A 26,180-nucleotide genomic window follows, 5' to 3' on the forward strand; every position below is an offset into this window, starting at 1 on the left:
GATATGTATTGCTACAATATTACCAGTCAAGTAATCACTTAATCCTCTTTTTTAAAGCACAAAGAAGTGTTGATATGAAAGAGTGTGGAGTATATAGCATGCTCATGGATTAAGCCCTTTTCCTAGAGACAATGTGTTGCTTATTCTTCAGTCTGTAGGGTTCACGTGTGGCTGCCTGAAATGGTGTTCATTGAATACATGCAGTCAGTTGTAAATGCCTTCTGTACCAATCTTTCATTTTCATTATTTTATCTTTTCTGCCTATTGATATTACTTCTTCCCTAAGCCCAGTTTTAAGAAGGAGTCTTATTATGTTATTTGGATAACTGTTGAACTTTCCAAGCATGACTGGAACACTTTTTTTTTCCTGTGATGCTCACACACCTGCACACAGATTCATACATGCAGTCACAGCTGGCTGTTACAGCACCTTGCTGCTGCATTTCTGTCTCAGTATTAAACATCTTTTTTTTTGTATCAGATGGGAGGATGAGACATTTGGGACACACTCTCTCAGAAGGCACATCGGCATCAGATGAACAACCGCCAAACCCAGCATTGGGTCACCCATCACACACACCTGGCAACCACTCAGGTAGCAGACACTACAGAGATCAAATCAAGGAATGAAATGAGTACTTGTGTTCCTCCTGAATTTATTTGTTATCTTTTATGTGTTGTCCTTAATAAGGATCTAATTCCATTATCAACAGTTTTGTTTAAACATAAGTCTACTCAGTTATTGGCAAACATTTGTAGACAATCTATATTTTGCTTAAACTAACTAAAATAACTAGTAAATGCAATGAATAACTACAAAAAAAAGTTTTAATGAAACATTACAGTTATTACTGTTGATCATTTTGATTGATGCATCTTCCTTGTATGTATATGGTAATGACAGCTTCACAAGTGGAACCGCAAGTAGCTGATGTTTCCCACACGCTGATAAATGACAACCATGTTGTTCCCGCCATCGCTCATCCACCTTTAAATCAATCAGGCCCTGGAAGACCCTCAGCTACAGGTACAGACTGTGCATTCTGGTGACTTCTGCCATTTCTTCCAGTGTATATATGACATGCTGTTTTAAAGGATGACAGATGATAATTTTCTTCACAGAATGTTTATTCCTGTTACAAAGTAACAGGAATAAACAGGAGTGAGGAGATGTTTACATGATTGATACCTGACTTATTTTACTTATTACGTTACGTTACGTTATTTATAACTTAGCCATGTGACATGTACATGATTTCAGTGTACTTGGAGTTTATGGGTTATTTACATAAGAAAAATTAAATAAGAAAAAGATTTGCCAGCCCTGATGCCTTTAAATATCTCCCACATTTCAAACCTTTAGCAAGCAGAAACTATACCTAGTTCAACTAATGCACAAATAGATGTTAGAAATCTGATCTCTCTCAAAGGAAATGCATTATGTAATGTGTTGCTAAATTTTCAGATTTCCTGTTTTAATCTGATCTCTTGCTGTTATCTTGCTTCTTGTGTACATGTAAACATGGCCGGTTTTGTGTCTATTGTCATTACGCCCCTCCCCAGGGTTTTTTCTCACCTTTGAAAAGGAGGGCTCCTGCCTCCCTGAGCCTAAACAGTGTGTGTGTGAGTGAGTGTGCTATAACACCCCTGCTATACACAAGCCAGCCAGCTGCATTGTCTGCAGAGGGCTGTCTTTTGTTTTTCCCTGCTTTCATTTGCCAACACTTTAGGCACTAAACTTCTACCTCCCCTTTTTCTTCTGTCTTTCTCCCTCCCTCTGCTTCAGTCTGTCACCTCTATAAACCAAGGTTGTAAAATACCCCATCTCATCTTTTTTCCTGCTTTCTGTCTTATTGAAAAGCTTCCTTCCTGTCAGTGTTGTTTTTTCACGGTCCTTTTAACAACTGGGCCTTTTATGTGTTGCCCATATTACTGTATTACAACAGAACCTTGAGAGGAAAAAGACAGATTGATGCATGACTAAAATACAACTCTTTTTCATTGTTGAAAAGGTCGCCTGGTGTATGTTCTGTTTTTTTTTTTTTAATGTCAGACTGACCAAAATTACGCTCATATTTTGCATGGGTAAAATTTTAAGATTAAAAAACATTTGTACATCAAGCTCAGTCTGCTTTTTTGGTTTTTATATACATTTTCCAGGGGTACATGCAAATGCTGGGCCTCCCAAAAAGAGGCATAAGGGCTGGTCACCTGAATCATCTGCCAACAATCTGCCAGAGAGCACCTTGAAGACCCCACCATCTTCATTAGCCTCATCAACATTGTCAGTGTCCTCTGTCATTACAAATGGATCCAGAGCAGGTACAAATAGGAAGAAAGACTGTATGAAAGATTGGTGTGGTGACAGATATTCCTTTTACTTTAAATGTATCAACAAGATAGCTCTGTGCTGTGCTTGTGTGTTTTGCATGTAAATAAAAGTATTTTTCTTGTTTTCCTTACGTATCCAGAGACTACAGTCCTACAGAGTTCATCGCAGTGGTCCTCAACACCACTTTCTCCCCCAGAGGTGCCAGTAACAGTTCCAGATCAGTTGCTGCAAACCTGCAGACTGCAACCTATCATTTTCAAAGGTTAGAATTTCAATTGGGAACTTTACTACTTTGCTAGGATTTTGGATTTGCTAGGAAGGCTGGGATTATGCTCACACTTGGACACTGTGGATGCCACAAATGTGTAGCTCTTCCTATATTATTTCTTTAAGTCCACCAGGAGGAAACAAGCAGCTGGTGTCCTTGTGGTGTAAGTAGCATAGTGTCAGAATAAACTGGAGGGCATGCAGTTGTTCACGTGGAGCCTTGCATTTACCCTCTGATGATGAAATTGATGTCACTGAGACCCAAGTGAGCCCTTGGTCCTAGTTTCCTTCCTGACTGTATTTTCATGTATTTTATCTGCACGCATTTCATGTATGCAGGTCACGGCCCTCTTCCTCAGCTGACTGGCAATGTAAGTGATGTTCTTGTCAGTTCTCTACTTCAGAGCTGTTATCTGAGCTCGCAAACACTCCCCAGAGTCTACCAGCACTATGGGCCATCACCCATTCAACCACTGTCCACTGAGATGCAGATTCTGCTCACTGTCTATTACCTTGTTCAGTTAGGTAAGTGTAAAAATATTCTTCCAGACACACACTGTTGTGGTAAATAATTCATCAAAACTGTGGCTTTTTTAGCTGCTAAACTAAAAATGTTATACTACTGTAATGTTTTGAATGAATAAATGTCACAGTTTTATTCACCTCTCCAGTTGTTTTATGTTTGTTTTTCACCTCTGTTTCCAAGGGTCTGACCAGGTGCCTCTGATTGAGGACTTGGAGCAGATATTCATGAGATCCTGGAGGGAGTCCCACCTCAGTGAGATAAGACAGTACCAGCAACCTCAAACAACAGGAGCCCAAGGGAGGCACTATGGCATAGAGGTCAGATGTTATAAGAAAAAAAATAAATGAACAAATAATTGATGTTTCTAGAATTTGGGAGACTTTAAAGTACATATCTATGTGATATTTTTAACACTTTGTAACACCACACCTTTCCTTGCAGCTGTTTAGCACAGTAAAGCAAATATTAATATCCTTTTCATGCAAAATATTTGAGAATCAGTATCAGAGAACATAATGACTTCATAAATTAACAAAGTACTCTCTTTACTGTCTCCAGATCCCCTCTGTCCTGCCTGGGCTTCCTCAGTATCTAGCTTTACCCCCCCAGAGCCCACAACTCTTGACACCCAGCCAGCTTCCCTGGCTTGCCCAGCTGGCTGCATCATCTTACGGAGATGGCGTAGTAGTGTTAGGGAAGGATGTAGGCTCTTTGGCTCAAGGCCTCCAGCTAACTTTCAGCAGGTTAATGGAAGAACGGCTTGAAAACACCAACTATGTGGTTATCATTGTCACTGCACCAGGACAGGAAACACAGTCCTGTGTGGTAGTTACAGGTGGGATCTGTATTTTTAGTATATGTATATATACTGCATGTGTGATTGTGGTCAAGTTGTCCTTAGAATTTTGAAAAAAAGCAGCAAAACAGATTTTATTCAGTGTTTTTGTGTGCTTGTACTTCAGGTAAGCACCAATGTCGTGCCTTGGCTGAGAGTATGTTTTCTCCCAGTGAGGGCCTTAAAGAAATTGCCCATCAGCTCTCCACTGGCGTTGCCCAGGAACTCATCCACTACTGCAATTCCCTCGGTCAAGGTGTGTCTATGTATCTGTGGCATGTTAATGTAACCTTTTAATGTGTTTTAGTCACTGTTCCCTAACTTGTTGTGTGGCTTTATGTTTTGCAGATGGTGATATAGATTCCCTTTTGGACAGTAGCATTCTGGACAGCAATGAGCCATCTCCCTTATCCAGCAGCCAGGAATCACCTGAAGAAAAGAGTAATAAACACACACAAAGTCCCAGAGTCACACACAGTCCAAAGGACTCACACACACACCTTTCAAAAGACAGCCCAAAAGACACAGCTTCAAGTCCCAAAGACACCTGTTCAGGTAAAGCACACATGGCTTAAAGTGGATACATTATATGGATGCATTAGAGTCAAGTAAAAGGGCCTAAAATTTGGTTTTGTATGTGTGTAGAATACTCTGTAGATTGGCGAGAGGTTCGTCCCATCCAGCTGGCGGTGGCTAGAAAGCTGTTGTCCCATGTTTGTGCTATAGCAGACTCTAGCACACAGAACCTGGACCTTGGCTCCTTTGATAGGGTCAGCTTCCTTATCCTTGTCCCACCCTCTGAGGTCACGTTTCAACAGACCATTCTCCACCTCTGGAGCTCTGGTTAGTCACATAGGTCTTTTCATAGTAATTATGGTTCTGGTTCATGTTGTATAAAAAAATAAATAAAGTCAAAAGGATGTGTTTGAATGCATTTCTGCCTCTACATAATATTTCCGTATACTTGTCAGGTGTTCTGCAGGAGCTTGGGAGTTTAGACCAGGCATGTGTGTCTCACCGAGAGGCTGAACGTTATGTGGTCAAGATGGACCACAGCGCTCAGGCACGAATTGACAGCCTGATCCGGGAAGCACATAGTAACTCCTATACACTCTACATCCTGGTCCATGACCATGCCCACTGGGATATTACCAGGTGTGTGTATGAAGTAAAAAAGAAAAATTGAATGGTTATTATATTGTTTTCTTTGTTTTATCAGTACTGGTACATACAACAAGAGCAAATTGAGTGTATTTACTCAGTCTCTTTGGATCTCTCCCTTTCTGTCTCTCTTCATCACTCTCTCAGTGCAACCTACAGCAGCTCAGATAGTGGTCTGGGTCTTGTGGACCAACTGTTAAACTCCCGACAAGTCAAAGATGCTACAAACATCTTGATTCTACACGTCACGTCGTTTCCCTTTGCTCTTCAGACACAATGCACCCGCATCAGTCCCTACAATGAGATCCACTGGCCATCTGCATTCAGTAATGTAAGATTAAACTCTCTGTGTTATTGGTACTCTCTTTTTAGTGTAACAGACTAGCATCATGTATCTGTTGACACAAATGGTTAAATCTATTTCCTGTGTGTGTGTGCAGGATGTGGACCTGTATCATGAGAGGACACGGTACTTTGGTGTGTCAGAGCTTTTGGAGTCGACTCATTCAGGGAGCCGCCTGCCACTGATGCGTTATGATTCCTCATTTGAAAGCATGGCATCTACCTTGGAAGAGAGGTGGCACACTGACATATGTTGAATCTACATAAACATCCTATAAATAAAAAAAAAGAGCTTTAAAATGATACCAAGAAGGCTTTACAATCTTTCTTTCTCTCATTTCCAGGTTTCCAAAGCTGCACAGTGCTGTGATCCGGACTACAGTTTTGATCCAACACTACTGTGTTGCTCTGATGGCTGTATCAGGCAGATTCAACCGTTATCACAATCTTCAAAAACACACTTCAGTGGAGACCATGGAAATTGTACAATCGCTGGTCACTGCTGCACAACAGTGTCCAGCCCATCATGGTCACATGGTACTTGTGCGGATTCCCTCTTTGGCTCTGGCAACGTGGGCCCATCAGAGGCTATCCAGAATGAGGAGGCAGCTGGGTCTGGAGGAGAATTTTGAAATCATACTAGGGAATCCCAAGCAAGCTCTGAATATTGGACAGTCCTTTACTGATCAGATCAAGGTGGGTAGTAATTCATAATATCAGAAATGCGTGATAGATGGGCTCAAGTAGAGAAATAAAAAAAATAATCTCACATTGTGTCTGCACTTGATCCCCAACACACTTCAGAGACACGATATGTAGTGCACCAATCCACGCTTTATTTTTCCTTTTGAACCTTTTGGTCTTCCTGCGGTTACAGACAGGGTTTCGCGGCTAACTCGCATACCATGTCCTCTTCCATCCTCACCGTCCCACTACTGCATGAAAAAAGAGAAAACATCTCATCACGCTCATGCCAGCCAGCTGCGCCGCCATCCTCTCCTGATGCCACCCCCTGAACCTGCTGCCCCACCCCTCCCCTGCAACCGAGCTCTCAACCACACCCCACCGCCACACTGTGAAAATTGCATGTAGGCTTATTTTATATTTGTGTTTGTGTCATGTAGAGATGGTTGAAGATCCAGGATGCTGACTGGGTTCCTCGTACCTACCTGGAGCTGGAGGCCCTTCCTTGCATCCTGATCCTTTCAGGGACTGAGCCTCTGGGAGAGTCACTGCCCAGGTGTGCAAACTTGAATTTTAATCACATTTCCCTGATTTTTGGCCTGACAGTATTTACCTTTGTTCTATTCTCTGGGCTACAATTTTCCCACGCAGTTACCTTACACATTGATTTGAGCATTACCAGATTGAAAAACATGTAACCCCACAGTTTCTTGCGTGGCAGCCAAAGAAGTTGTCATAGTTGTCAGCTTAAGCAGAAAGGTCATTCTTTCAACAGGTCACTAAAGTACTGTGACCTTCGAGTGATAAGCTGCTCATACCTGCAGCGTACCACACTTGAACAAGAGCTGGGACTGGCTGCTTATCTAGTGAAGGAAGAGTCACGACCACCACAAAACCTCGGATCAGGAAGTGACCTGCTCGAAAGCGATGCTGAAAAACTTAGTAGCACTGACAATGAAGAGGAGGAGGGACAGGATAATGGTAAGAGTTCACCAAATATAAGTCTTTATATCTAAATAGATAGATGGATTAATTTTGTTTGAGGAAATGATAAATGCTTTCTCTTTGAATATATGTTTCTTTTCTTCTGCCTGGTAGTTCCAGGGGACACCAGCCAGCTGCTCCAGGCATGCCCAGACACTGGAACTCTAGATCTCAAGCCTGCTCATAGCAACACCCCTCCAAATGTTCAGAAAGGGACATTGGATGTCATACAATCTTCCTCACAATCACAGACTCAGCTTCAGCCTCATTTCTCATCTCAGTCTTCTCCCTATCCTCAAACTGCACCAGAACTCCAAACGCAACCCTGTGTTGCAAGTTATTCACAGTCCCAGCAGATCTCCCAGCTGCAATCTCAGAGTCAAGTTCAGCTGTTATCGCAACCTTACACTCAAATGCCCCCTCAACAGCAGTTACTTCCCCAGATGCAAATGCACTCCAAATCCACATCCTCAGGCTCATCCTCCCCACGAGCCTCCTCTCCTCATCCAAGCTGCTCCTGGGCGCGAGGAGTGAGCCGTCCACCTTCTGTGCTTCTGCCTCGTGCCCTGTACGATATTATTACAGCAAGTGACAGCAGTGGACTTCCACGATGTACTTCATTCCTGCCACACATGTCTGTTGCATGGGCAAGCAGCTTCAGGTAGAGGAAGTACACACCAGTTCATTTATTTTCCTTTTAAATAAACAGAAGCCTTAAGGATAAGTATTTCTTTATTTAGCAGGCCACGTTTAGAAGTGATTTTGATTGAAAGTTTCTTTAATTATTAGTAGAAGGACAAAAATAACAGTGGCTCAGTGGGTAGTAACGGCATAGTGGTGACATTTTTTGGGACTGTTTTTGCATTACTAGGCAATACATTTTTGTTTTGTCTTAGACTACCTCTGTGTTATCCCACAGTACACTTTGTGTTACCATGTGAAAATGCAAATACAATTCTTTCTGCCACAGAGAAAGACTGAAATATGTGTAATGGCTGTTACTACAGAAAGATGTACCTTCAGTTGTGTAGCATTTATAAAGATAACTCTGCCAAGACAGAGAGTAGATCTAATTGTGATTGCAGATTTGAAATTGCTAATTTTTTAATGTATGTAACACTGACAACAGTGATGCTTGTGCAGGCTGGAGTATAGTGTTCTAACAACTGTATTTCTCAAAAGCTGGGATGTATTGTTAACACATCTGTCCCAGAAGCATTGCAGATTCAAATAGTAGTATAGCTGGACATCCATAGAAACATAGACACAGTAATAGAATGCTAAACAATAAACATATGCAGCCACAAATTCCCCATCACATCCAAGCAGAGCAGCTGTGCTCACAGCCAATGGCTGTATATACTTTGAAGATCTTCAAAGGAGTAAAAAACAGTAAATGCATCATGATAAGTATCCATCATCTCATTTTTCTGTAACAGCTGCAGAGTGCTTCTATTAACTGGCAAAGTATAATAACTGGATTGGATGAACAACTTGCAAATGGAAAAGAAAAAATCCCACAATGACCTCTTGGGGGCCAAATGTAATGACCAATCTTGTTTTCTGTGCTCAGGCCTTTACTGAGTAAAATGATGACATGTACAGAACAGTCACTTTATTATCGTCAGTGGACGGTCCCTCGCTCTTACCACATGGACAGCAGCAATCGCACCGAAGGCCGAAGTGACAACTTTCACCCTCGCAGGTTGCTGCTTAGTGGCCCCCCACAGGTAATTTCTGTCTGTCTTTCTTTGTTTTATTCAGATTCAAGCACTCTGTACAAAATATTTATATTATTTTTCCCTTCGTTGTTTTCCGATATCAGGTGGGTAAGACAGGAGCATACCTGCATTTCTTGGGTATTCTGTCACGCATGCTGATCAGGCTGATGGAGGTGGATATCTACGATGAAGAAGACATCAACTACAGTCAGTGCATTTGCTATTAGGAGACACCAGTTCTTAGTTACATCATGTATTTAAGTTATGGGATCTAGATGCTGCTCCACTCAGTTTTTCTGTATTTTCTACAGTTTCTCCAAACCTTTTTGATTTTTGATGTCACTGTTTTTGCTGGTGTTTGGATCATAAAATCATATCTGTCAGTATTCATTCAGTATTCTGTATTCATTGTGTTTAAAATTATTTTTAATGCATACATTTGTAAATGTGTGGGGTGTTCAGGTTCCCAGACAGAGGGGGTGCAATACCACGCACCCAGTGCTTCTTGGCCCAACCCAGAGATTGTGAGGATGATACCCTTTGACTACATCATCCACGACCCCAAATATGATGACATCAGCACCATCTATTGCCCTGGGTGTAAACCCAATTATGAGGGTAATTACAGCCAGTCTCAGGATACAAAACAATAGATGAACACAAAGCCACAACTGTATCTGCATAACATGAGTGTTACTTGTAACTATGTTGCCTGTTACCTTTGTATTTTTTTTTTTTTTTGTTCTTATCTGCGCTTGGTTGTTGTCCTCTCAAGGAAATCCTGTACGACAGGAAGATGTGTACCTACGCCGACGGACATCTAGGATAAAACTGTCTAAATATGCAGCCTACAACACCTACCATCACTGTGAACAGTGTCATCAATACCTGGGCTTCAACCCCAGATACCAGGTCAGGACAATACATGCAAGCAGATAAAGTGTGAAATGGCCCTCAAACTGCCTTTGAAATGTAAACGTGACACTTGTCTTTAATCATAATTCAGATGTGCGAATCAACACTGCATGCTTTCACATTCACCCATTTACTGCTTGGGGAAGAGATCCAGCTTTACTTCATCATCCCAAAGTCTAAAGAGCACTATTTCAGCTTCAGCCAACCCGGAGGCCAACTGGAGAGCATGCGACTGCCTCTCACTTCTGACTGGGTATGTCCTTGATGATTTAAACTTGATTTGCTGAAGTGAAGATAAATGTTACCATTTCTGTTTGTGTCACATAAAAAAAAAAAAGTGGAACTAATCAAACAGAAAAAGTAGAATTCAGTAGAAACTATGTGTGTCAAGTCATTCTTTACCACGTCTGCTTCTTTTAATATTTTCATCCAATTTCAAGATCATTTCAAACCAGAAAGCAATCCCATCACTGATAACTGGAAATTTAATTAAGAGTTAATATATGTAATTGCACGCTGTGTTTTTGTTGACCATTTCTGTGAGCAGACATAACAATGTTATCTCTTCATTAAAGTATTTGTGAGATTCACCACCGTGCAACACCCAGACGGCTCCACTAGGTGGTGTAATTAGCTTAATGGTGGCTAAAATTCTGCCAACAGCTCAGCAGTTCTTATTGTTTTCACAAAAATATGTAAACAGATTCTAGTTTGAGAACATATTATTTGAAATGACCTGAACATTTTTGCTCATATCAGTGAGAAATGCTCTGACGATATTTTACCTGCAGTTCACATTCAGTATAATGATTTTTTTTTTAATTCCTGCAATATCCTGCTGAAGCTGTTAATCTAGGCTAGTTTTAATTTTCTTTTCAGCATAGTAATACATAATTTTCTTCATAAAATTAATATTAATTTTCCTTTATTATTTTCATATAACTAATAAATATTTATAAATATTTTTTTAAAAATTTTCCCCTACTTTCACAGAGCCCAGACTCCATCAAGAGTCCCATCTTCACGCCAACCACAGGCCGTCATGAGCACGGTCTGTTTAACCTGTACCATGCCATGGATGGAGCCTCTCATCTACATATCCTGGTGGTCAAAGAGTATGAGATGGCCGTCTACAAGAAGTACTGGCCCAACCACATCATGCTGGTGCTTCCAAATGTCTTCAATGGAGCTGGAATAGGTATGTTACTAATGTTAGTAATAAGTAAGTAAAGTAGTTAATGCATTCACCTTACACACAAAAGATTCTGTGAGAAGACACAAACTTGTAATAAACTACTTTTAGTGCCAGTCCTAAGCCCAGATAAATGGAAGGGTTTTATCCTGGATCAGGAAGGGCATTCTGTGTAAAATTGTACCAAATTAAAAACATGTGGCTCCACCCACTGTGGTGGCCCCTTGGGAAATAAGGGAGTAGCTGAAAGTTCCTTCTTCATCACCTTTTTAAACAAACTCTCAATGCTCATACAGGTGCAGCTCACTTCCTGATTAAAGAGCTTTCATATCACAACTTGGAGTTGGAACGCAGCCGGCGTTTGGAGGGAGGCGGCCCAGCGGGTGACGTCTGGCCCTTCATCATCCTGGCTGACGACTCATGTGTTATGTGGAACGCAGTAGACCTAGAAGCACGCAAGTACATACTGACAAATTATTTACACCAATATTCATTATATGAGTGAAGAGTTAAGAATGTGTTCCTTTATTTTCTGAGTTTGATTTAACACAGTGTTTGATTTTTGTTGTCCTTAGTGGCCCAGTAGAGCACGCTGTGTCACTGAAACAGGTCACACAGCACATGGAGGCCTGTCCAGACCTATCCCACTATGGGCTTTGTGGCATCAGGAAGTGGAGCAGCCGTGGTCTCACAGGTCAGCAGAAACAATGTCAGTCATTGGCCGATTCCATTTCTTTTTTCTATGACCTGTTGATACAGATTTTTGCCAATTCCAGTTTTCATTCTCAGAGCTATAACTGACATAATTTATAATCAAAAATGAAATTTTCTTCATTTATTTTTGTACTAAAAAGCTGCACATATGAAAATGTGTTGTTTTACACCCAACCTTACCTGATGCATTTTACCTTTTAAAACAAAAGCAGCTGAAACAGATTTATGTAACAAAACAAATGTCAGTTACATCATTTTCCAGTATGTTTATAATTTCGTCACACAATAGGACAGCAACCCTTTTCAGTTCTTCACTAACCCCCTTAATTTTCTTCATAACATACCAAGGCTGCTGGCTGGCTCTGAGCTCTGGATGGCTATAGCTTTAGCCACTTGTCCTTTGTTAGCTTCTATAAAATGTCCAGGTTCAAGTGGGTGAGGGTGATTTCCGTGTACTATCTGCTGGTTACCAAACAGAGCTGAAAACACTGGAAATCAGCTGATTCCGGTCACTTTTCAGTCAGTGGGTGCATTTCTAAATGTCAGAAAGCATAAAAAACATTTCCACAGCATTGATTTGTTTATAAATAGCTTTGGGTGCCATTAGATTTAGTGAAATGTAACTTCCACATTAACCTCTTAAGTAAGGCTACACAGAGTATTTAAAATAATTAACAGTTTCAATGCATCATAAAGTTGGCAGTTATATATAGTTATATATTTGGAGATGCTTTGGATCAAAGCTTGTGTTTTCATTGCCTTCAGATGTTACATACAATTGAATTAAGGCTTCAGACTACTATGTATTTCAGATGTTTTATCCCCAATCGTGGATTTTTCCTGAGCAGTTATGATTTAAAAAAATAAATAAATAGTTTGCATTTGATATTCTATGAATTACCAGCTATTTGCATAAAAATAGTGTGATGTAAGCAAACTCTTATGGCTTCTGAGTAAAATAATGTTGAGGCTGACTTTTTTTTTTCCCCTTTCTATTGAACCAGGCAATAAACAGTGGGAACCCTTCTCTAGAGGTCATCTTCATGACTTCCTCCTCCTGAATGTCGACCGGAGTCAGAATGTCCAGTACGACCAGAACCGCTTCACCTGTCATGATGTTGACTTCACTCTGAGGCTACACAGTGCTGGGTTGCTTGTGTGCAGGTTCAACAACTTCAGTGCCATGAAGAAGCAGATTGCCATTGGAGGATATAGAACATTTATTATTAAGACAAAGGTATCTTCCATAATTAGAGAAATCAAAACATTAAATTGCAATCTACATAACTGGGCAATAGATAGTGATATTTTTTTACTCATCATAACCATTCCATAGTTGTGAACACATTCCATAAATATATATTTATATTCTTCAATTGAGCTACAAAGTGTTTAGTCTTCTTCCTACATTTGCTCTTTTCCACTTGGATGCCATATAAATTAGGGTGTTGTTCGTGTGACCTGTTCGTGTCACTGGCTCTTGTTATTAATCAGAAATTTTCATTTCTCCAGATGACAGATGTTCCCACCTCAGTGAGCCCCTCACAGTACATCTGCGCTCCAGACAGCAAACACCTTTTCTTGGCTACACCAGCACAGCTCCTTCTGGAAAAATATCTCCAGCACAACAGCCATAAACTGTTTCCACTCAGCACCAAGAACTACACACACCCTGTGCTGTCTGTGGACTGTTACCTTAACCTGGGACCCGAGGTACACACACACACACACCCACACACAAACAAGCATCTCCACAGACATATAGAATGCTTTCAAGAGAAAGCACACGAACACAGAGTCAGAAATTCTCAATCTCAACACAAGTTTATCATATTTCAACATACTTCATAAAGACCATAATTCTTCTTGCTTCCTATAGGTGACTGTGTGTTTTGTGAGTTCCAGACCGCATTCTGTGAACGTCAGCACAGCAGGGTTGCTGTTCAGTGGCCTCCTCCTTTGTTTTGCAGACTCCTTTGTGACCCCTGGGTTCCTCAAGAAGTTCACCTTCCTTAAAGGTGCAGCAGCAGACCAAATATAGACAATAAGCATGTGTCTGTTACAGGTGACTCATTTAAAAAGAAGTGAAAGCAATGAACAGAGTAGCTTTTAAAGTAGATTATCAATATCATTCTGAATATCTAAGTTAAGTGGCAGTGGTGCAGTGGGTAGGTGCTTCCCTTACAGCTGGAAGGTTGCAGGTTTGAGCCCCTGTCCCTGCGCTACATTGTGTCCTTGGGCAAGACACTTAAACCACATTGCCTAACGGTAGCGCCGGTCTCTGGCTGCATGACCGCAGATGCTCGTCTCTGGATGAGTGATCTGGAACCATCATTTTGTTGTGTGCCTTGTGTGCACAATGACAATGAGTTGAATCTAACATCTATCTAATATAGCGTTTTAGTGACCAAAAGAAAAGTAAAATTCATGTTTGTGCTGTGGCTGAGTGGTTACAGGGAAGGGGAATTTAAATGCAACGTCACCAGTTTCAGTCCCACAACCTTCTCCATGTGTAACTTCTTTCCTTGTATTCCCTGCCTGGATCTTTACATCTACTTAACAAAATGAACAAATACTGATAAAGCAGCATTACTTTTAGAATGAAAAGTAATTGAATGAATTTACAGAACAATTAAAAATTGCATTAATTATCACAAAAAACAACAAAATAGTCAAATACAGAAATCGTTTTCATTAGCTCTCACTTTATTTTGATCACAGAAAAAAAAAAAAATCAAGATCAGACGAGTACTGAAAAAAGATGAATCCATAATCTCATTGTTTTATGTGATAATGTCCTTGTCATTGTTAAAGAGAGTGCCCCTCTCCCTCCTGTCTGCTCGCTTTAGGTGCCACTCTGTGTGTCATCAGTGCAGATCGTAGCTCGCTGAGGCAGACAGTGGGCAGGCTGGAGCTGGAAGAAGAGTGGAGATTTAGGCTCAGCGACGAGTTCCAAACTGCCAATGCCAAAGAGGACCGACCGCTCTTCTTCCTGACCGGAAAACACATATGACTGAAGCAGGTGTGCACTTTGGGCTTGTCGCAGACAGGACTGAAAATCCTAATTGCCAAAGAGAACAAAAGTGGTAAAGGCACTTTTTGTTTTGTTACAGTTTGCACAAATGCAAATTATAAAAAAAGACACTAACTATGTTATCTAAACCTATGAAACCTGCTGGAAGGATAATGGAATAGCGATCATTACCTGTCACACCACACAAGCAAATAGGAATAAAGGATGTTCTTCAGTGACTCTGACATGAAACTATCCTTTAAACAAGTGACATATCTGCAAGCTTGTGTGCTGCTCCATGAAACTGTTTAATCCTCACATGTTGGAAAGAAATGCATTTCCAAAGTAATATTCATTGCCTGATATTTTTGATGTATGGGGCTCATACGCTGACATTAAATATGATATCCGCTTGATGATTGCAGTTAGCGCAGATATAAGCAAAACTATAACAAAATCAATACGTTTTTAGCCTCCAAAGTTGCTAGACTCAGTTACTTCAGGTACTGCTTTTGAATTTTGTGATATCTGTTTATAGATTTAATTGTTTGGAGTTACTCAGTTTTCAGACTTCTTTGCCGGTGCAGACACCATGGGGAGCTTTACAGAATGGTGGACACAATCATTTGTGTGCAATGGTAGCTGGCTTCTGGCAATATCTTTTATAGGGTTACTTTTATAGATGCATGTATGTTTTTACATTTTAAATATTTAGGGCCCGAGCACGAACTGTGCGAAGGCCCTATTGTAATTGCTTCGTTTATTATTATTTTTTTTTTTATTATTAGGGCCCGAGCACGAACTGTGCGAAGGCCCTATTGTAATTGCTTCGTTTATTATTATTATTATTATTATTATTATTATTTTTTTTTTTTTATTATTATTCAGGCAAATGAATTGGCTTTTTGGGGGCTTTATCATATTCAAAAACTCATGAAACTTTGCACATGCGTCACACCTGGTGAAAATTTAAGTATTTTAATGGGCTCGGGCAAGGGCGCGCCCAAATGGCTCGCTAGCGCCCCCTAAACTGGAGCCCCACCGCTGTGTTTCACGTACATGAATGAAACTTCATACACATGTATATCATGTCCAGGCGCACAAAAAATCCTCTTGGAGCCATGCCCTAAACCCAACAGGAAGTCCGCCATTTTGAATTAATTATGCAAATTTGGCGATTTGCAGCCCTCACACTTTCTCTAATAACTCAGAGGTTTTAGATGTTATCATCTTCATATTTGGTTTGTCTAACCTACACCCCCAGGGGAATCTAAATCTCGAAAATGGTGAGTTTTTGCCAAGGGGGAGGGGTCCTTATGCCCCTTTGAACTTTGATCATTCGCCATGAAATTTGGATTGCCTCTCATTCATACCTACATGATCCAATGTGCATCAAACTTCTCCAGTAGGATGAGGGTGCCCCCCTGAACACATACATATGACAATATTTAATATCAGTCGCAGCGCCACCTAGTGGGAACAGGAAATGTCATATTTTACACTTGGAGGTCCAGCTCCAAGGTGGTTTAGCAGAACCATCTCAAATTTCACCTGGAAAGCCTTAAGAAGTTGGACTTACTGTGTTTTCAAAACTGTGAGTTTTTGACAAAAGGGCGTGACCCTTATGGGACGGCAAAGTTCGATGATTCGCCATGAACACAAAAATGGCTGTAACTCAAAGCCAACTTGCCCAATCTGGCTCAAACTTCAGTGGTGTGATAAGCACCCTGCCCTGAACACACTCATATGCATAAAGTCCATAAACGGTAGAGCGCCGCCTAGTGGCAGCTCGGAATATCTTAAAATAGCAAGTTTTTTGAGTAGCCCCGGAGCTACGTTTTATCTACATGTATGAAAATGTACAGGCTCATGTAACATACTAAGACGTACAAAAAAGTCTCTTGGACCCATACCCCAAACCCTACAGGAAGTCGGCCATCTTCAATTGAAGGTGTCAATTTTTGCCATTTCCACGCCTGCTATTTGAACGAACTTGTCCTAGGGCATTTGACCCAGTGAGACCAAATTTGCTCCACATCATCTAGACAAGTAGCCCATCAAATATTGTGGAAATCTTTAAAAAATATTAAAAGGGCCTTATCACACCAGGCCATTGAAGTTGGCCTTCGTTTTTCTCCCTCACCACCAAAATTGTTTGTGCACTTGTTCGCACATGCTTTGTCTGATCAGGCTGAAAATTTAATCACTCATGTACACACCCAGGCTGAATCCATAACTACAGATTCAAGACTGTAGGCGCAATAGCGCCCCCTACAGAAGCAAATGAAAATTTGTATGACGTCCACATAATTAGTTTTGCTCTGAAATGCATGAAACTATCTTTCACCATTCCTTACGAAATCCTCATCAATTTGATAAGCCTCCTGCCCTGAACACATTGATATGCATAAAGTCCATAAATGTTACAGCGCCCCCTACTGGCAGCTTTAAATATCATAATATACCATGTTTTTTAGCTAGCCCCAGAGCTACATTATATCTACAGCTCTGAAATTCTGCACACTCATGTAACATCCTAAGACGTACAAAAAAGTCTCTTGGAGCCATACTGGAAACCCTACAGGAAGTCCAGCATCTTCAATTGAAAGTGTCAGTTTTTGTCAATTTTTGCCATTTTCAGGCCTGCTATTTGAATGAACTCCTCCTAGGGCATTTCAGCCAGTGAGACCAAATTGGCTCCAGATCATCTAGACAAACAGCCCATCAAATATTGTGGAAATCTTGACAAAATATTAAATGGTGTTGTCACACCAAGCCATTGCAGTTGGCTTTCATTTTTCTCAATGGCGACCAAAATTGTTTGGGCACGTGTTCGTACATGCTTTGCCCGATCTGCCTGAAAATGTAATCACTCATGTACACAGCCACTCTGAACCCATAACTATGGATTCAAGGCTATACGTAGCTGCAAGAGCGCCCCCTACAGAAGCAAATGAAATTTTGTATAGCATCCACAAACTTAGTTTCTCGGAAATGTATGAAAATGTGTTTCAACATTCTTGACATCATCCTGATCAAAACAGTCTATCAGACCCATGCCCTATTTTGCATGCTGGAGCCGTGACCCCACCCCCAAATATTCCATTGCGTCTATGCCGAGAGCAAAAGATATCTTTTCCTAAAAAAGAATTCAACTTTCTACAGACCTTCTGTACACCATCACGATCACAAGACCTCCGAGTGCGGCACGGGTCGACGAGCGCCACGGGTCGACGCGCAGGGAGTGCGAGGGCCCGATATCACCGCTTGCGGTTTTAATTATTAGGGCCCGAGCACGAACTGTGCGAAGGCCCTATTGTAATTGCTTCGTTTATTATTATTTTTTTTTTTTTTTTTTTTTTTTTTTATTATTATTATTATTCAGGCAAATGAATTGGCTTTTTGGGGGCTTTATCATATTCAAAAACTCATGAAACTTTGCACATGCGTCACACCTGGTGAAAATTTAAGTATTTTAATGGGCTCGGGCAAGGGCGCGCCCAAATGGCTCGCTAGCGCCCCCTAAACTGGAGCCCCACCGCTGTGTTTCACGTACATGAATGAAACTTCATACACATGTATATCATGTCCAGGCGCACAAAAAATCCTCTTGGAGCCATGCCCTAAACCCAACAGGAAGTCCGCCATTTTTAATTAATTATGCAAATTTGGCGATTTGCAGCCCTCACACTTTTTCTAATAACTCAGAGGTTTTAGACGTTATCATCTTCATATTTGGTTTGTCTAACCTACACCCCCAGGGGAATCTAAATCTCGAAAATGGTGAGTTTTTGCCAAGGGGGAGGGGTCCTTATGCCCCTTTGAACTTTGATCATTCGCCATGAAATTTTGATTGCCTCTCATTCATACCTACATGATCCAATGTGCATCAAACTTCTCCAGTAGGATGAGGGTGCCCCCCTGAACACATACATATGACAATATTTAATATCAGTCGCAGCGCCACCTAGTGGGAACAGGAAATGTCATATTTTACACTTGGAGGTCCAGCTCCAAGGTGGTTTAGCAGAACCATCTCAAATTTCACCTGGAAAGCCTTAAGAAGTTGGACTTACTGTGTTTTCAAAACTGTGAGTTTTTGACAAAAGGGCGTGACCCTTATCGGACGGCAAAGTTCGATGATTCGCCATGAACACAAAAATGGCTGTAACTCAAACCCAACTTGCCCAATCTGGCTCAAACTTCAGTGGTGTGATAAGCACCCTGTCCTGAACACACTCATATGCAAAAAGTCCATAAACGGTAGAGCGCCGCCTAGTGGCAGCTCGGAATATCTTAAAATAGCAAGTTTTTTGAGTAGCCCCGGAGCAACGTTTTATCTACATGTATGAAAATGTACAGGCTCATGTAACATCCTAAGACGTACAAAAAAGTCTCTTGGACCCATACCCCAAACCCTACAGGAAGTCGGCCATCTTCAATTGAAGGTGTCAATTTTTGCCATTTCCACGCCTGCTATTTGAACGAACTTGTCCTAGGGCATTTGACCCAGTGAGACCAAATTTGCTCCACATCATCTACACAAGTAGCCCATCAAATATTGTGGAAATCTTTACAAAATATTAAATGGCCTTATCACACCAGGCCATTGAATTTGGCCTTCGTTTTTCTCCCTCACCACCAAAATTGTTTGTGCACTTGTTCGCACATGCTTTGTCTGATCAGGCTGAAAATTTAATCACTCATGTACACACCCAGGCTGAATCCATAACTACAGATTCAAGACTGTAGGCGCAATAGCGCCCCCTACAGAAGCAAATGAAAATTTGTATGACCGTCCACAGAATTAGTTTTGCTCTGAAATACATGAAATATCTTTCACCATTCCTTACAAAATCCTCATCTATTTGATAAGCCTCCTGCCCTGAACACATTGATATGCATAAAGTCCATAAACGTTAGAGCGCCCCCTACTGGCAGCTTTAAATATCATAATATACCATGTTTTTTAGCTAGCCCCTGAGTTACATTTTATCTACAGCTCTGAAATTTTGCACACTCATGTAACATCCTAAGACATACAAAAAAGTCTCTTGGAGCCATACTCCAAACCCTACAGGAAGTCCAGCATCTTCAATTGAAAGTGTCAATTTTTGCCATTTTCAGGCCTGCTATTTGAATGAACTCCTCCTAGGGCATTTCAGCCAGTGAGACCAAATTGGCTCCAGATCATCTAGACAAGCAGCCCATCAAATATTGTGGAAATCTTGACAAAATATTAAATGGTGTTGTCACACCAGGCCATTGAAGTTGGCTTTCATTTTTCTCAATGGCGACCAAAATTGTTTGGGCACGTGTTCGTACATGCTTTGCCCGATCTGCCTGAAAATGTAATCACTCATGTACACAGCCACTCTGAACCCATAACTATGGATTCAAGGCTATACGTAGCTGCAAGAGCGCCCCCTACAGAAGCAAATGAAATTTTGTATAGCATCCACAAACTTAGTTTCTCGGAAATGTATGAAAATGTGTTTCAACATTCTTGACATCATCCTGATCAAAACAGTCTATCAGACCCATGCCCTATTTTGCATGCTGGAGCCGTGACCCCACCCCCAAATATTCCATTGCGTCTATGCCGAGAGCAAAAGATATCTTTTCCTAAAAAAGAATTCAACTTTCTACAGACCTTCTGTACACCATCACGATCACAAGACCTCCGAGTGCGGCACGGGTCGACGAGCGCCACGGGTCGACGCGCAGGGAGTGCGAGGGCCCGATATCACCGCTTGCGGTTTTAATTATTATTATTATTCAGGCAAATGAATTGGCTTTTTGGGGGCTTTATCATATTCAAAAACTCATGAAACTTGGCACATGCGTCACACCTGGTGAAAATTTAAGTATTTTAATGGGCTCGGGCAAGGGCGCGCCCAAATGGCTCGCTAGCGCCCCCTAAACTGGAGCCCCACCGCTGTGTTTCACGTACATGAATGAAACTTCATACACATGTATATCATGTCCAGGCGCACAAAAAATCCTCTTGGAGCCATGCCCTAAACCCAACAGGAAGTCCGCCATTTTGAATTAATTATGCAAATTTGGCGATTTGCAGCCCTCACACTTTTTCTAATAACTCAGAGGTTTTAGACGTTATCATCTTCATATTTGGTTTGTCTAACCTACACCCCCAGGGGAATCTAAATCTCGAAAATGGTGAGTTTTTGCCAAGGGGGAGGGGTCCTTATGCCCCTTTGAACTTTGATCATTCGCCATGAAATTTTGATTGCCTCTCATTCATACCTACATGATCCAATGTGCATCAAACTTCTCCAGTAGGATGAGGGTGCCCCCCTGAACACATACATATGACAATATTTAATATCAGTCGCAGCGCCACCTAGTGGGAACAGGAAATGTCATATTTTACACTTGGAGGTCCAGCTCCAAGGTGGTTTAGCAGAACCATCTCAAATTTCACCTGGAAAGCCTTAAGAAGTTGGACTTACTGTGTTTTCAAAACTGTGAGTTTTTGACAAAAGGGCGTGACCCTTATGGGACGGCAAAGTTCGATGATTCGCCATGAACACAAAAATGGCTGTAACTCAAAGCCAACTTGCCCAATCTGGCTCAAACTTCAGTGGTGTGATAAGCATGCTGCCCTGAACACACTCATATGCATAAAGTCCATAAACGTTAGAGCGCCGCCTAGTGGCAGCTCGGAATATCTTAAAATAGCAAGTTTTTTGAGTAGCCCCGGAGCTACGTTTTATCTACATGTATGAAAATGTACATGCTCATGTAACATACTAAGACGTACAAAAAAGTCTCTTGGACCCATACCCTAAACCCTACAGGAAGTCGGCCATCTTCAATTGAAGGTGTCAATTTTTGCGATTTCCACGCCTGCTATTTGAACGAACTTGTCCTAGGGCATTTCACCCAGTGACACCAAATTGGCTCCAGATCATCTACACAAGTAGCCCATCAAATATTGTGGAAATCTTTACAAAATATTAAACGGCCTTGTCACACCAGGCCATTAAATTTGGCCTTTGTTTTTCTCCCTCACCACCAAAATTGTTTGTGCACTTGTTCGCACATGCTTTGTCTGATCAGGCTGAAAATTTAATCACTCATGTACACACCCAGGCTGAATCCATAACTACAGATTCAAGACTGTAGGCGCAATAGCGCCCCCTACAGAAGCAAATGAAAATTTGTATGACCGTCCACAGAATTAGTTTTGCTCTGAAATACATGAAATATCTTTCACCATTCCTTACAAAATCCTCATCTATTTGATAAGCCTCCTGCCCTGAACACATTGATATGCATAAAGTCCATAAACGTTAGAGCGCCCCCTACTGGCAGCTTTAAATATCATAATATACCATGTTTTTTAGCTAGCCCCTGAGTTACATTTTATCTACAGCTCTGAAATTTTGCACACTCATGTAACATCCTAAGACATACAAAAAAGTCTCTTGGAGCCATACTCCAAACCCTACAGGAAGTCCAGCATCTTCAATTGAAAGTGTAAATTTTTGCCATTTTCAGGCCTGCTATTTGAATGAACTCCTCCTAGGGCATTTCACCCAGTGAGACCAAATTGGCTCCACATCATCTAGACAAACAGCCCATCAAAAAAGTCAATCAGACCCATGCCCTATTTTGCATGCTGGAGCCGTGACCCCACCCCCAAATATTCCATTGCGTCTATGCCGAGAGCAAAAGATACCTTTTCCTATAAAAGAATTCAACTTTCTAGAGACCCATCACGATCACAAAACCTCCGAGTGCGGCACGGGTCGACGAGCGCCACAGGTCGACGCGCGCGGAGTGCGAGGGCCCGATATCACCGCTTGCGGTTTTAATTTGAATTATATTTTGACAGATTGGTGTCATGTAAAAAAAAAATCTTATTGTCAACATGTACAAGAATAATAATTCTGAGCTGTTCATATTGGTTGCAGAGCGTTTTTTGTGCTCCAGAAGGCTGTGTGATTATTTTGTTTGTATCTGTACGAGAAACATAAATTGCCTGTATACTGTATGTACAGTTTTGTATACTTTTAGCTGTATAAATGTACAGACATTTTAAATATCTCGTGCTCGTGTGTTTGAATGTAAATATCACAAAGGCTCTCTGTTTACAAGAGGACAAAAATTATTTTTCTCATCAGGCAGACTGCAAAGTGGATACTGATCCTTCACAGTCCAGCTATTTATCACAAGGGTAGGGAATCAAGTGGCAAACTTTAATAAGAGGCCACACTGCTGACTGCAGATGCTCTTTCTGTCCTCACGTGGAAGTTCTGTCTGTTTTTTGTTTTTTAAGCAAGATGATTTCGTGACTTTTTAAAATTATAGCTACGTTCTATTTTTATGTCTGGTCCTGTACATGCTTCAAACATAGTTGAAAAAGACAGATACTATAGCCTACATTGGTGACATTCAAGTCCTATATAATCCTGCTGTCATGTGGTATCAGATCAGCACCTGAAGCAGCAGGATAGTGCAGCAGTACTGGACCCTCTCAGATTTCCTCCAAGTACTCCATTCCCAGAAAACAGAAACTCGTCTGTATAATTTTAGTCCAAAACACTTGCTGTATGTAGCACAAGCACTGCTCACTCAAAACAACACCACAGATTACAGTCTAAGGACTCATCCAGAAACACAGAACAGCTTTTGCACCATTTTGAAGGTATTTTTCATAACAGAAGACAAAGCTTCCATCAGAGTGTGTGTTCGAAAATAGTCAATAACTACTATACAGCTTTTTTGACATATCAAACATCTAAGAAGACTGAACTGTATTGATTTTTTTTTTTTAATTTGTGCTCACACTTACAAGGAATATTTCAGGTTTCCTGCCAGATTTTCTGCAACTCTTTGAGCTACATTTCTATGAGGAGCAGTATTTTATGACATGGAGCCATGGCCCACATGGAAGAGCAAGACTTCAGCAGACACAGTGTGGATGAAAGCCCCAATGGCAGCTGGTCCTGGGTAACAAAACTAAATATGTACTGCACAGATATATGAGGAAGGGAGAATTATATAAGCAAAAGAGAAAAAGAAACCAACAATATTGTGATGAGGCTTGTACTAAAGATTTAATTGATATTAATTTAATTGATATTAAATCAGTAAGAACCCAAAAAACTACATCCAGTGAGGAAATAGGCCTGGATGGTCCATATATGGGATAGAAGTTGCTAATATAGAAAGATTTTAGGGGACCTAAAGAAGATAATTTCTAAAGGGGAGTACTGTGTCACGATGGAGGGAGTGTAGGATGTGTATACTTGACACAGTGTTCTCTGCATGTCTGTTGGTTCTGTATATATTTTTTAAGTTTGTAAACTTTCGTCTGTGTGTGCAGTCAAACCATGTTCCAGAACAACAGCTCATATATCTACACATGACCACAAGTCCATATTGGTACTTAAGGCATATTACACCACAGTCAGTTAAGCCGTTACACAACACCACTTTGCTGGGACCTTGTGATGGGTCTGTGGGCTCAGACAGCACTTCCTCATTTTTCTTTTGCACCTTTGACATCTGCCTGAAGTTATTCTCTAGGTTTTGTGTCCCTCTGGCCTTTTTAAGATTTCTTTGAAAGGAAAGATTAAGATGGTGTGGGAGGAGTTCAGTGAGGCCATGGAAAAAGACTTTCAGATGGCCTTAAAGCGATTCAGGTGACCCAGGAGGGGAAAGTGGTTCTCTACTCACACGGTTTATAGTGCGGGTGGGGCGCTGCTGACTTCAACTGAGGTAACATATAGTCAGGTGGTGGAAGGAATACTCCAAGGAGCTCTTTAATCTCACTGACACGGCTTCTGTAGTGGAAGCAGAGTCTAGGGACGAGGGGGATGACTCGCCATCACCAGAGGTGGCAAAAGTACTGACATTCTGTACTTAAGTAGAAGTACAAGTACTTATGTTAAAAAATACTTTAGTAAAAGTCGAAGTACTGGTTCAACTTCTCTACTTAAGTAAAAGTAAAAAAGTACAGGCTCTGAAATGTACTCAAAGTAAGAAAGTAAAAGTAGTTCTTTGGAGGATGTTTCTACCTGCTATTTTTGTGTAAAACTAACCGAACCTTATTATACATTATTGTAATAATATAAAATAATATATACTGAGAATACAAATGTTATTCCAATCTAAATTTTAATCCTAATGAGTGCACTCAGCTTGAATCTGTTATGTAGGACACAAACTGTGAAAGGGAATTTAAACACAGCTCTGTTCTCTGTGTCCTCCATAGTAGAGGGTGACTGTGCCTCCACCTAAACACAAACATGAGGATACTCAGGGGTTACAGTGGGATTCAGAAGCTGGAGGAACCCTAAGATCAGCTGTAGTGGCTCTGCATGGGGAGAAGAATCACAACTTTCTATTGTGAGCTCCAGTAAATGATGTTGGTGTGCAGGCTGTGATCAGCTGACCTGCTGCTGCTGCTCTGAGGTTTACTGCTCTGTGTGGATGAAGTGAACTCACAAAGATGTAACCCAGTATTTCACAGCTATCTGAGCTGATCTCCATCCCCTACACTGACAGCATACAGGCTGTAGAAATGTTGGATTCAGTGAATGAATCTCAGCATCAGCAGCTTTGATTCAAACTCATCTCTGCTGCACTGATGTAACCTGTAACTGACCATGAACACAAACACTGTGCTCCAGTCCAACACAGAGCTTTACTGTAAATACAGTACAACAAGCTAACCTAAACTGCAGTATTTTCATACAATCTTTGAATTACACAAAGTCAGCATACTTCAGTTTATTTTCCAGTCCTTCCCTTTAAATCTAACCTCTCTTCTTCCTCTCCTGTCCTCTTTCTCCATCTCTGAGTGAACTTCTCTCTCTTTGCTCTCCCTGAAATACAGCAGCTCTTCTTCTAGCTAGCTGTGTAACAAACTGCACACACTTTGTGTGTTTGCTGATATTTGTTGAGCATTTAGAAACGTTGCATTTACCTGCCACACGTTACTCCCTTTATGCTCGCTCCTCTTCAGTAGCGCTAGCTAAGCTGTTTATAGTATGTCCCGCAGCGCAACTTACGGACTCGGTCCGGCCCGCTGTAACCCCTGATTATAGTGCTATAAATGAGACATTAATTATATGGGTTTGTGTATTTAATCCCTTTGTACGAGATAAGCCCCGATGATGGAGGATACGCCAGTACGATTGTCTCTTATGTGTTATTATTCCTCCATTTAGGCTCAGATCGTTTGATGTTTGACGGCGCACTGACCGGAAATGCAAACTTCTCCCTGACGTGTTAAAAAGTAACGAGTCTGTTTGAAAATGTAAGAAGTAGAAAGTACAGATACTTGTGTAAAAATGTAGGGAGTAAAAGTAAAAAGTACTCAGAAAAATAAATACTTAAGTAAAGTACAGATACCTGAAAAATCTACTTAAGTACAGTAACGAAGTATTTGTACTTCGTTACTTCCCACCTCTGGCCATCACTGGGGGTGAGGTCACTTAGGCAGTTAAACAACTCCTTG

The 26,180-nt window shown here is 41.1% G+C and overlaps 2 protein-coding genes across 3 annotated transcripts in view; both read left to right on the forward strand.

The window, feature by feature from the left end:
* The window catches only part of greb1 (growth regulating estrogen receptor binding 1), a 122,272-nt gene extending 106,898 nt beyond the window's left edge, over positions 1-15,374 (forward strand). Inside the window, exons 11-39 of the mRNA XM_030726426.1 lie at positions 482-595; positions 905-1,027; positions 2,161-2,322; positions 2,472-2,594; positions 2,939-3,124; positions 3,306-3,442; positions 3,684-3,960; positions 4,088-4,216; positions 4,309-4,515; positions 4,606-4,803; positions 4,932-5,115; positions 5,269-5,452; positions 5,562-5,698; positions 5,808-6,159; positions 6,588-6,703; positions 6,923-7,128; positions 7,246-7,792; positions 8,705-8,861; positions 8,957-9,059; positions 9,315-9,470; positions 9,628-9,764; positions 9,859-10,020; positions 10,761-10,965; positions 11,256-11,418; positions 11,535-11,653; positions 12,678-12,910; positions 13,186-13,386; positions 13,553-13,691; positions 14,523-15,374. Of these exons, the coding sequence (XP_030582286.1) occupies positions 482-595; positions 905-1,027; positions 2,161-2,322; positions 2,472-2,594; positions 2,939-3,124; positions 3,306-3,442; positions 3,684-3,960; positions 4,088-4,216; positions 4,309-4,515; positions 4,606-4,803; positions 4,932-5,115; positions 5,269-5,452; positions 5,562-5,698; positions 5,808-6,159; positions 6,588-6,703; positions 6,923-7,128; positions 7,246-7,792; positions 8,705-8,861; positions 8,957-9,059; positions 9,315-9,470; positions 9,628-9,764; positions 9,859-10,020; positions 10,761-10,965; positions 11,256-11,418; positions 11,535-11,653; positions 12,678-12,910; positions 13,186-13,386; positions 13,553-13,691; positions 14,523-14,686 (5,321 nt within the window). The 3' untranslated portion in view covers positions 14,687-15,374. The remainder of the gene's footprint in view (positions 1-481; positions 596-904; positions 1,028-2,160; positions 2,323-2,471; positions 2,595-2,938; positions 3,125-3,305; positions 3,443-3,683; positions 3,961-4,087; positions 4,217-4,308; positions 4,516-4,605; positions 4,804-4,931; positions 5,116-5,268; positions 5,453-5,561; positions 5,699-5,807; positions 6,160-6,587; positions 6,704-6,922; positions 7,129-7,245; positions 7,793-8,704; positions 8,862-8,956; positions 9,060-9,314; positions 9,471-9,627; positions 9,765-9,858; positions 10,021-10,760; positions 10,966-11,255; positions 11,419-11,534; positions 11,654-12,677; positions 12,911-13,185; positions 13,387-13,552; positions 13,692-14,522) is intronic.
* Positions 15,375-23,577: 8,203 nt separating this feature from the next.
* Positions 23,578-26,180, forward strand: part of LOC115773313 (phosphatidate phosphatase LPIN1-like) — a 28,241-nt gene continuing 25,638 nt past the window's right edge. The window contains exon 1 of one of the 2 annotated variants that reach the window (XM_030719957.1): positions 23,578-23,665. In XM_030719957.1, coding sequence (XP_030575817.1) covers positions 23,594-23,665 — 72 coding nt within the window. In that variant the 5' untranslated portion in view covers positions 23,578-23,593. The remainder of the gene's footprint in view (positions 23,666-26,180) is intronic. The other variant, XM_030719975.1, reaches the window with a different exon arrangement.

Source organism: Archocentrus centrarchus, chromosome 3, assembly GCF_007364275.1.
Source record: "Archocentrus centrarchus isolate MPI-CPG fArcCen1 chromosome 3, fArcCen1, whole genome shotgun sequence".
NCBI lineage: Eukaryota > Metazoa > Chordata > Actinopteri > Cichliformes > Cichlidae > Archocentrus > Archocentrus centrarchus.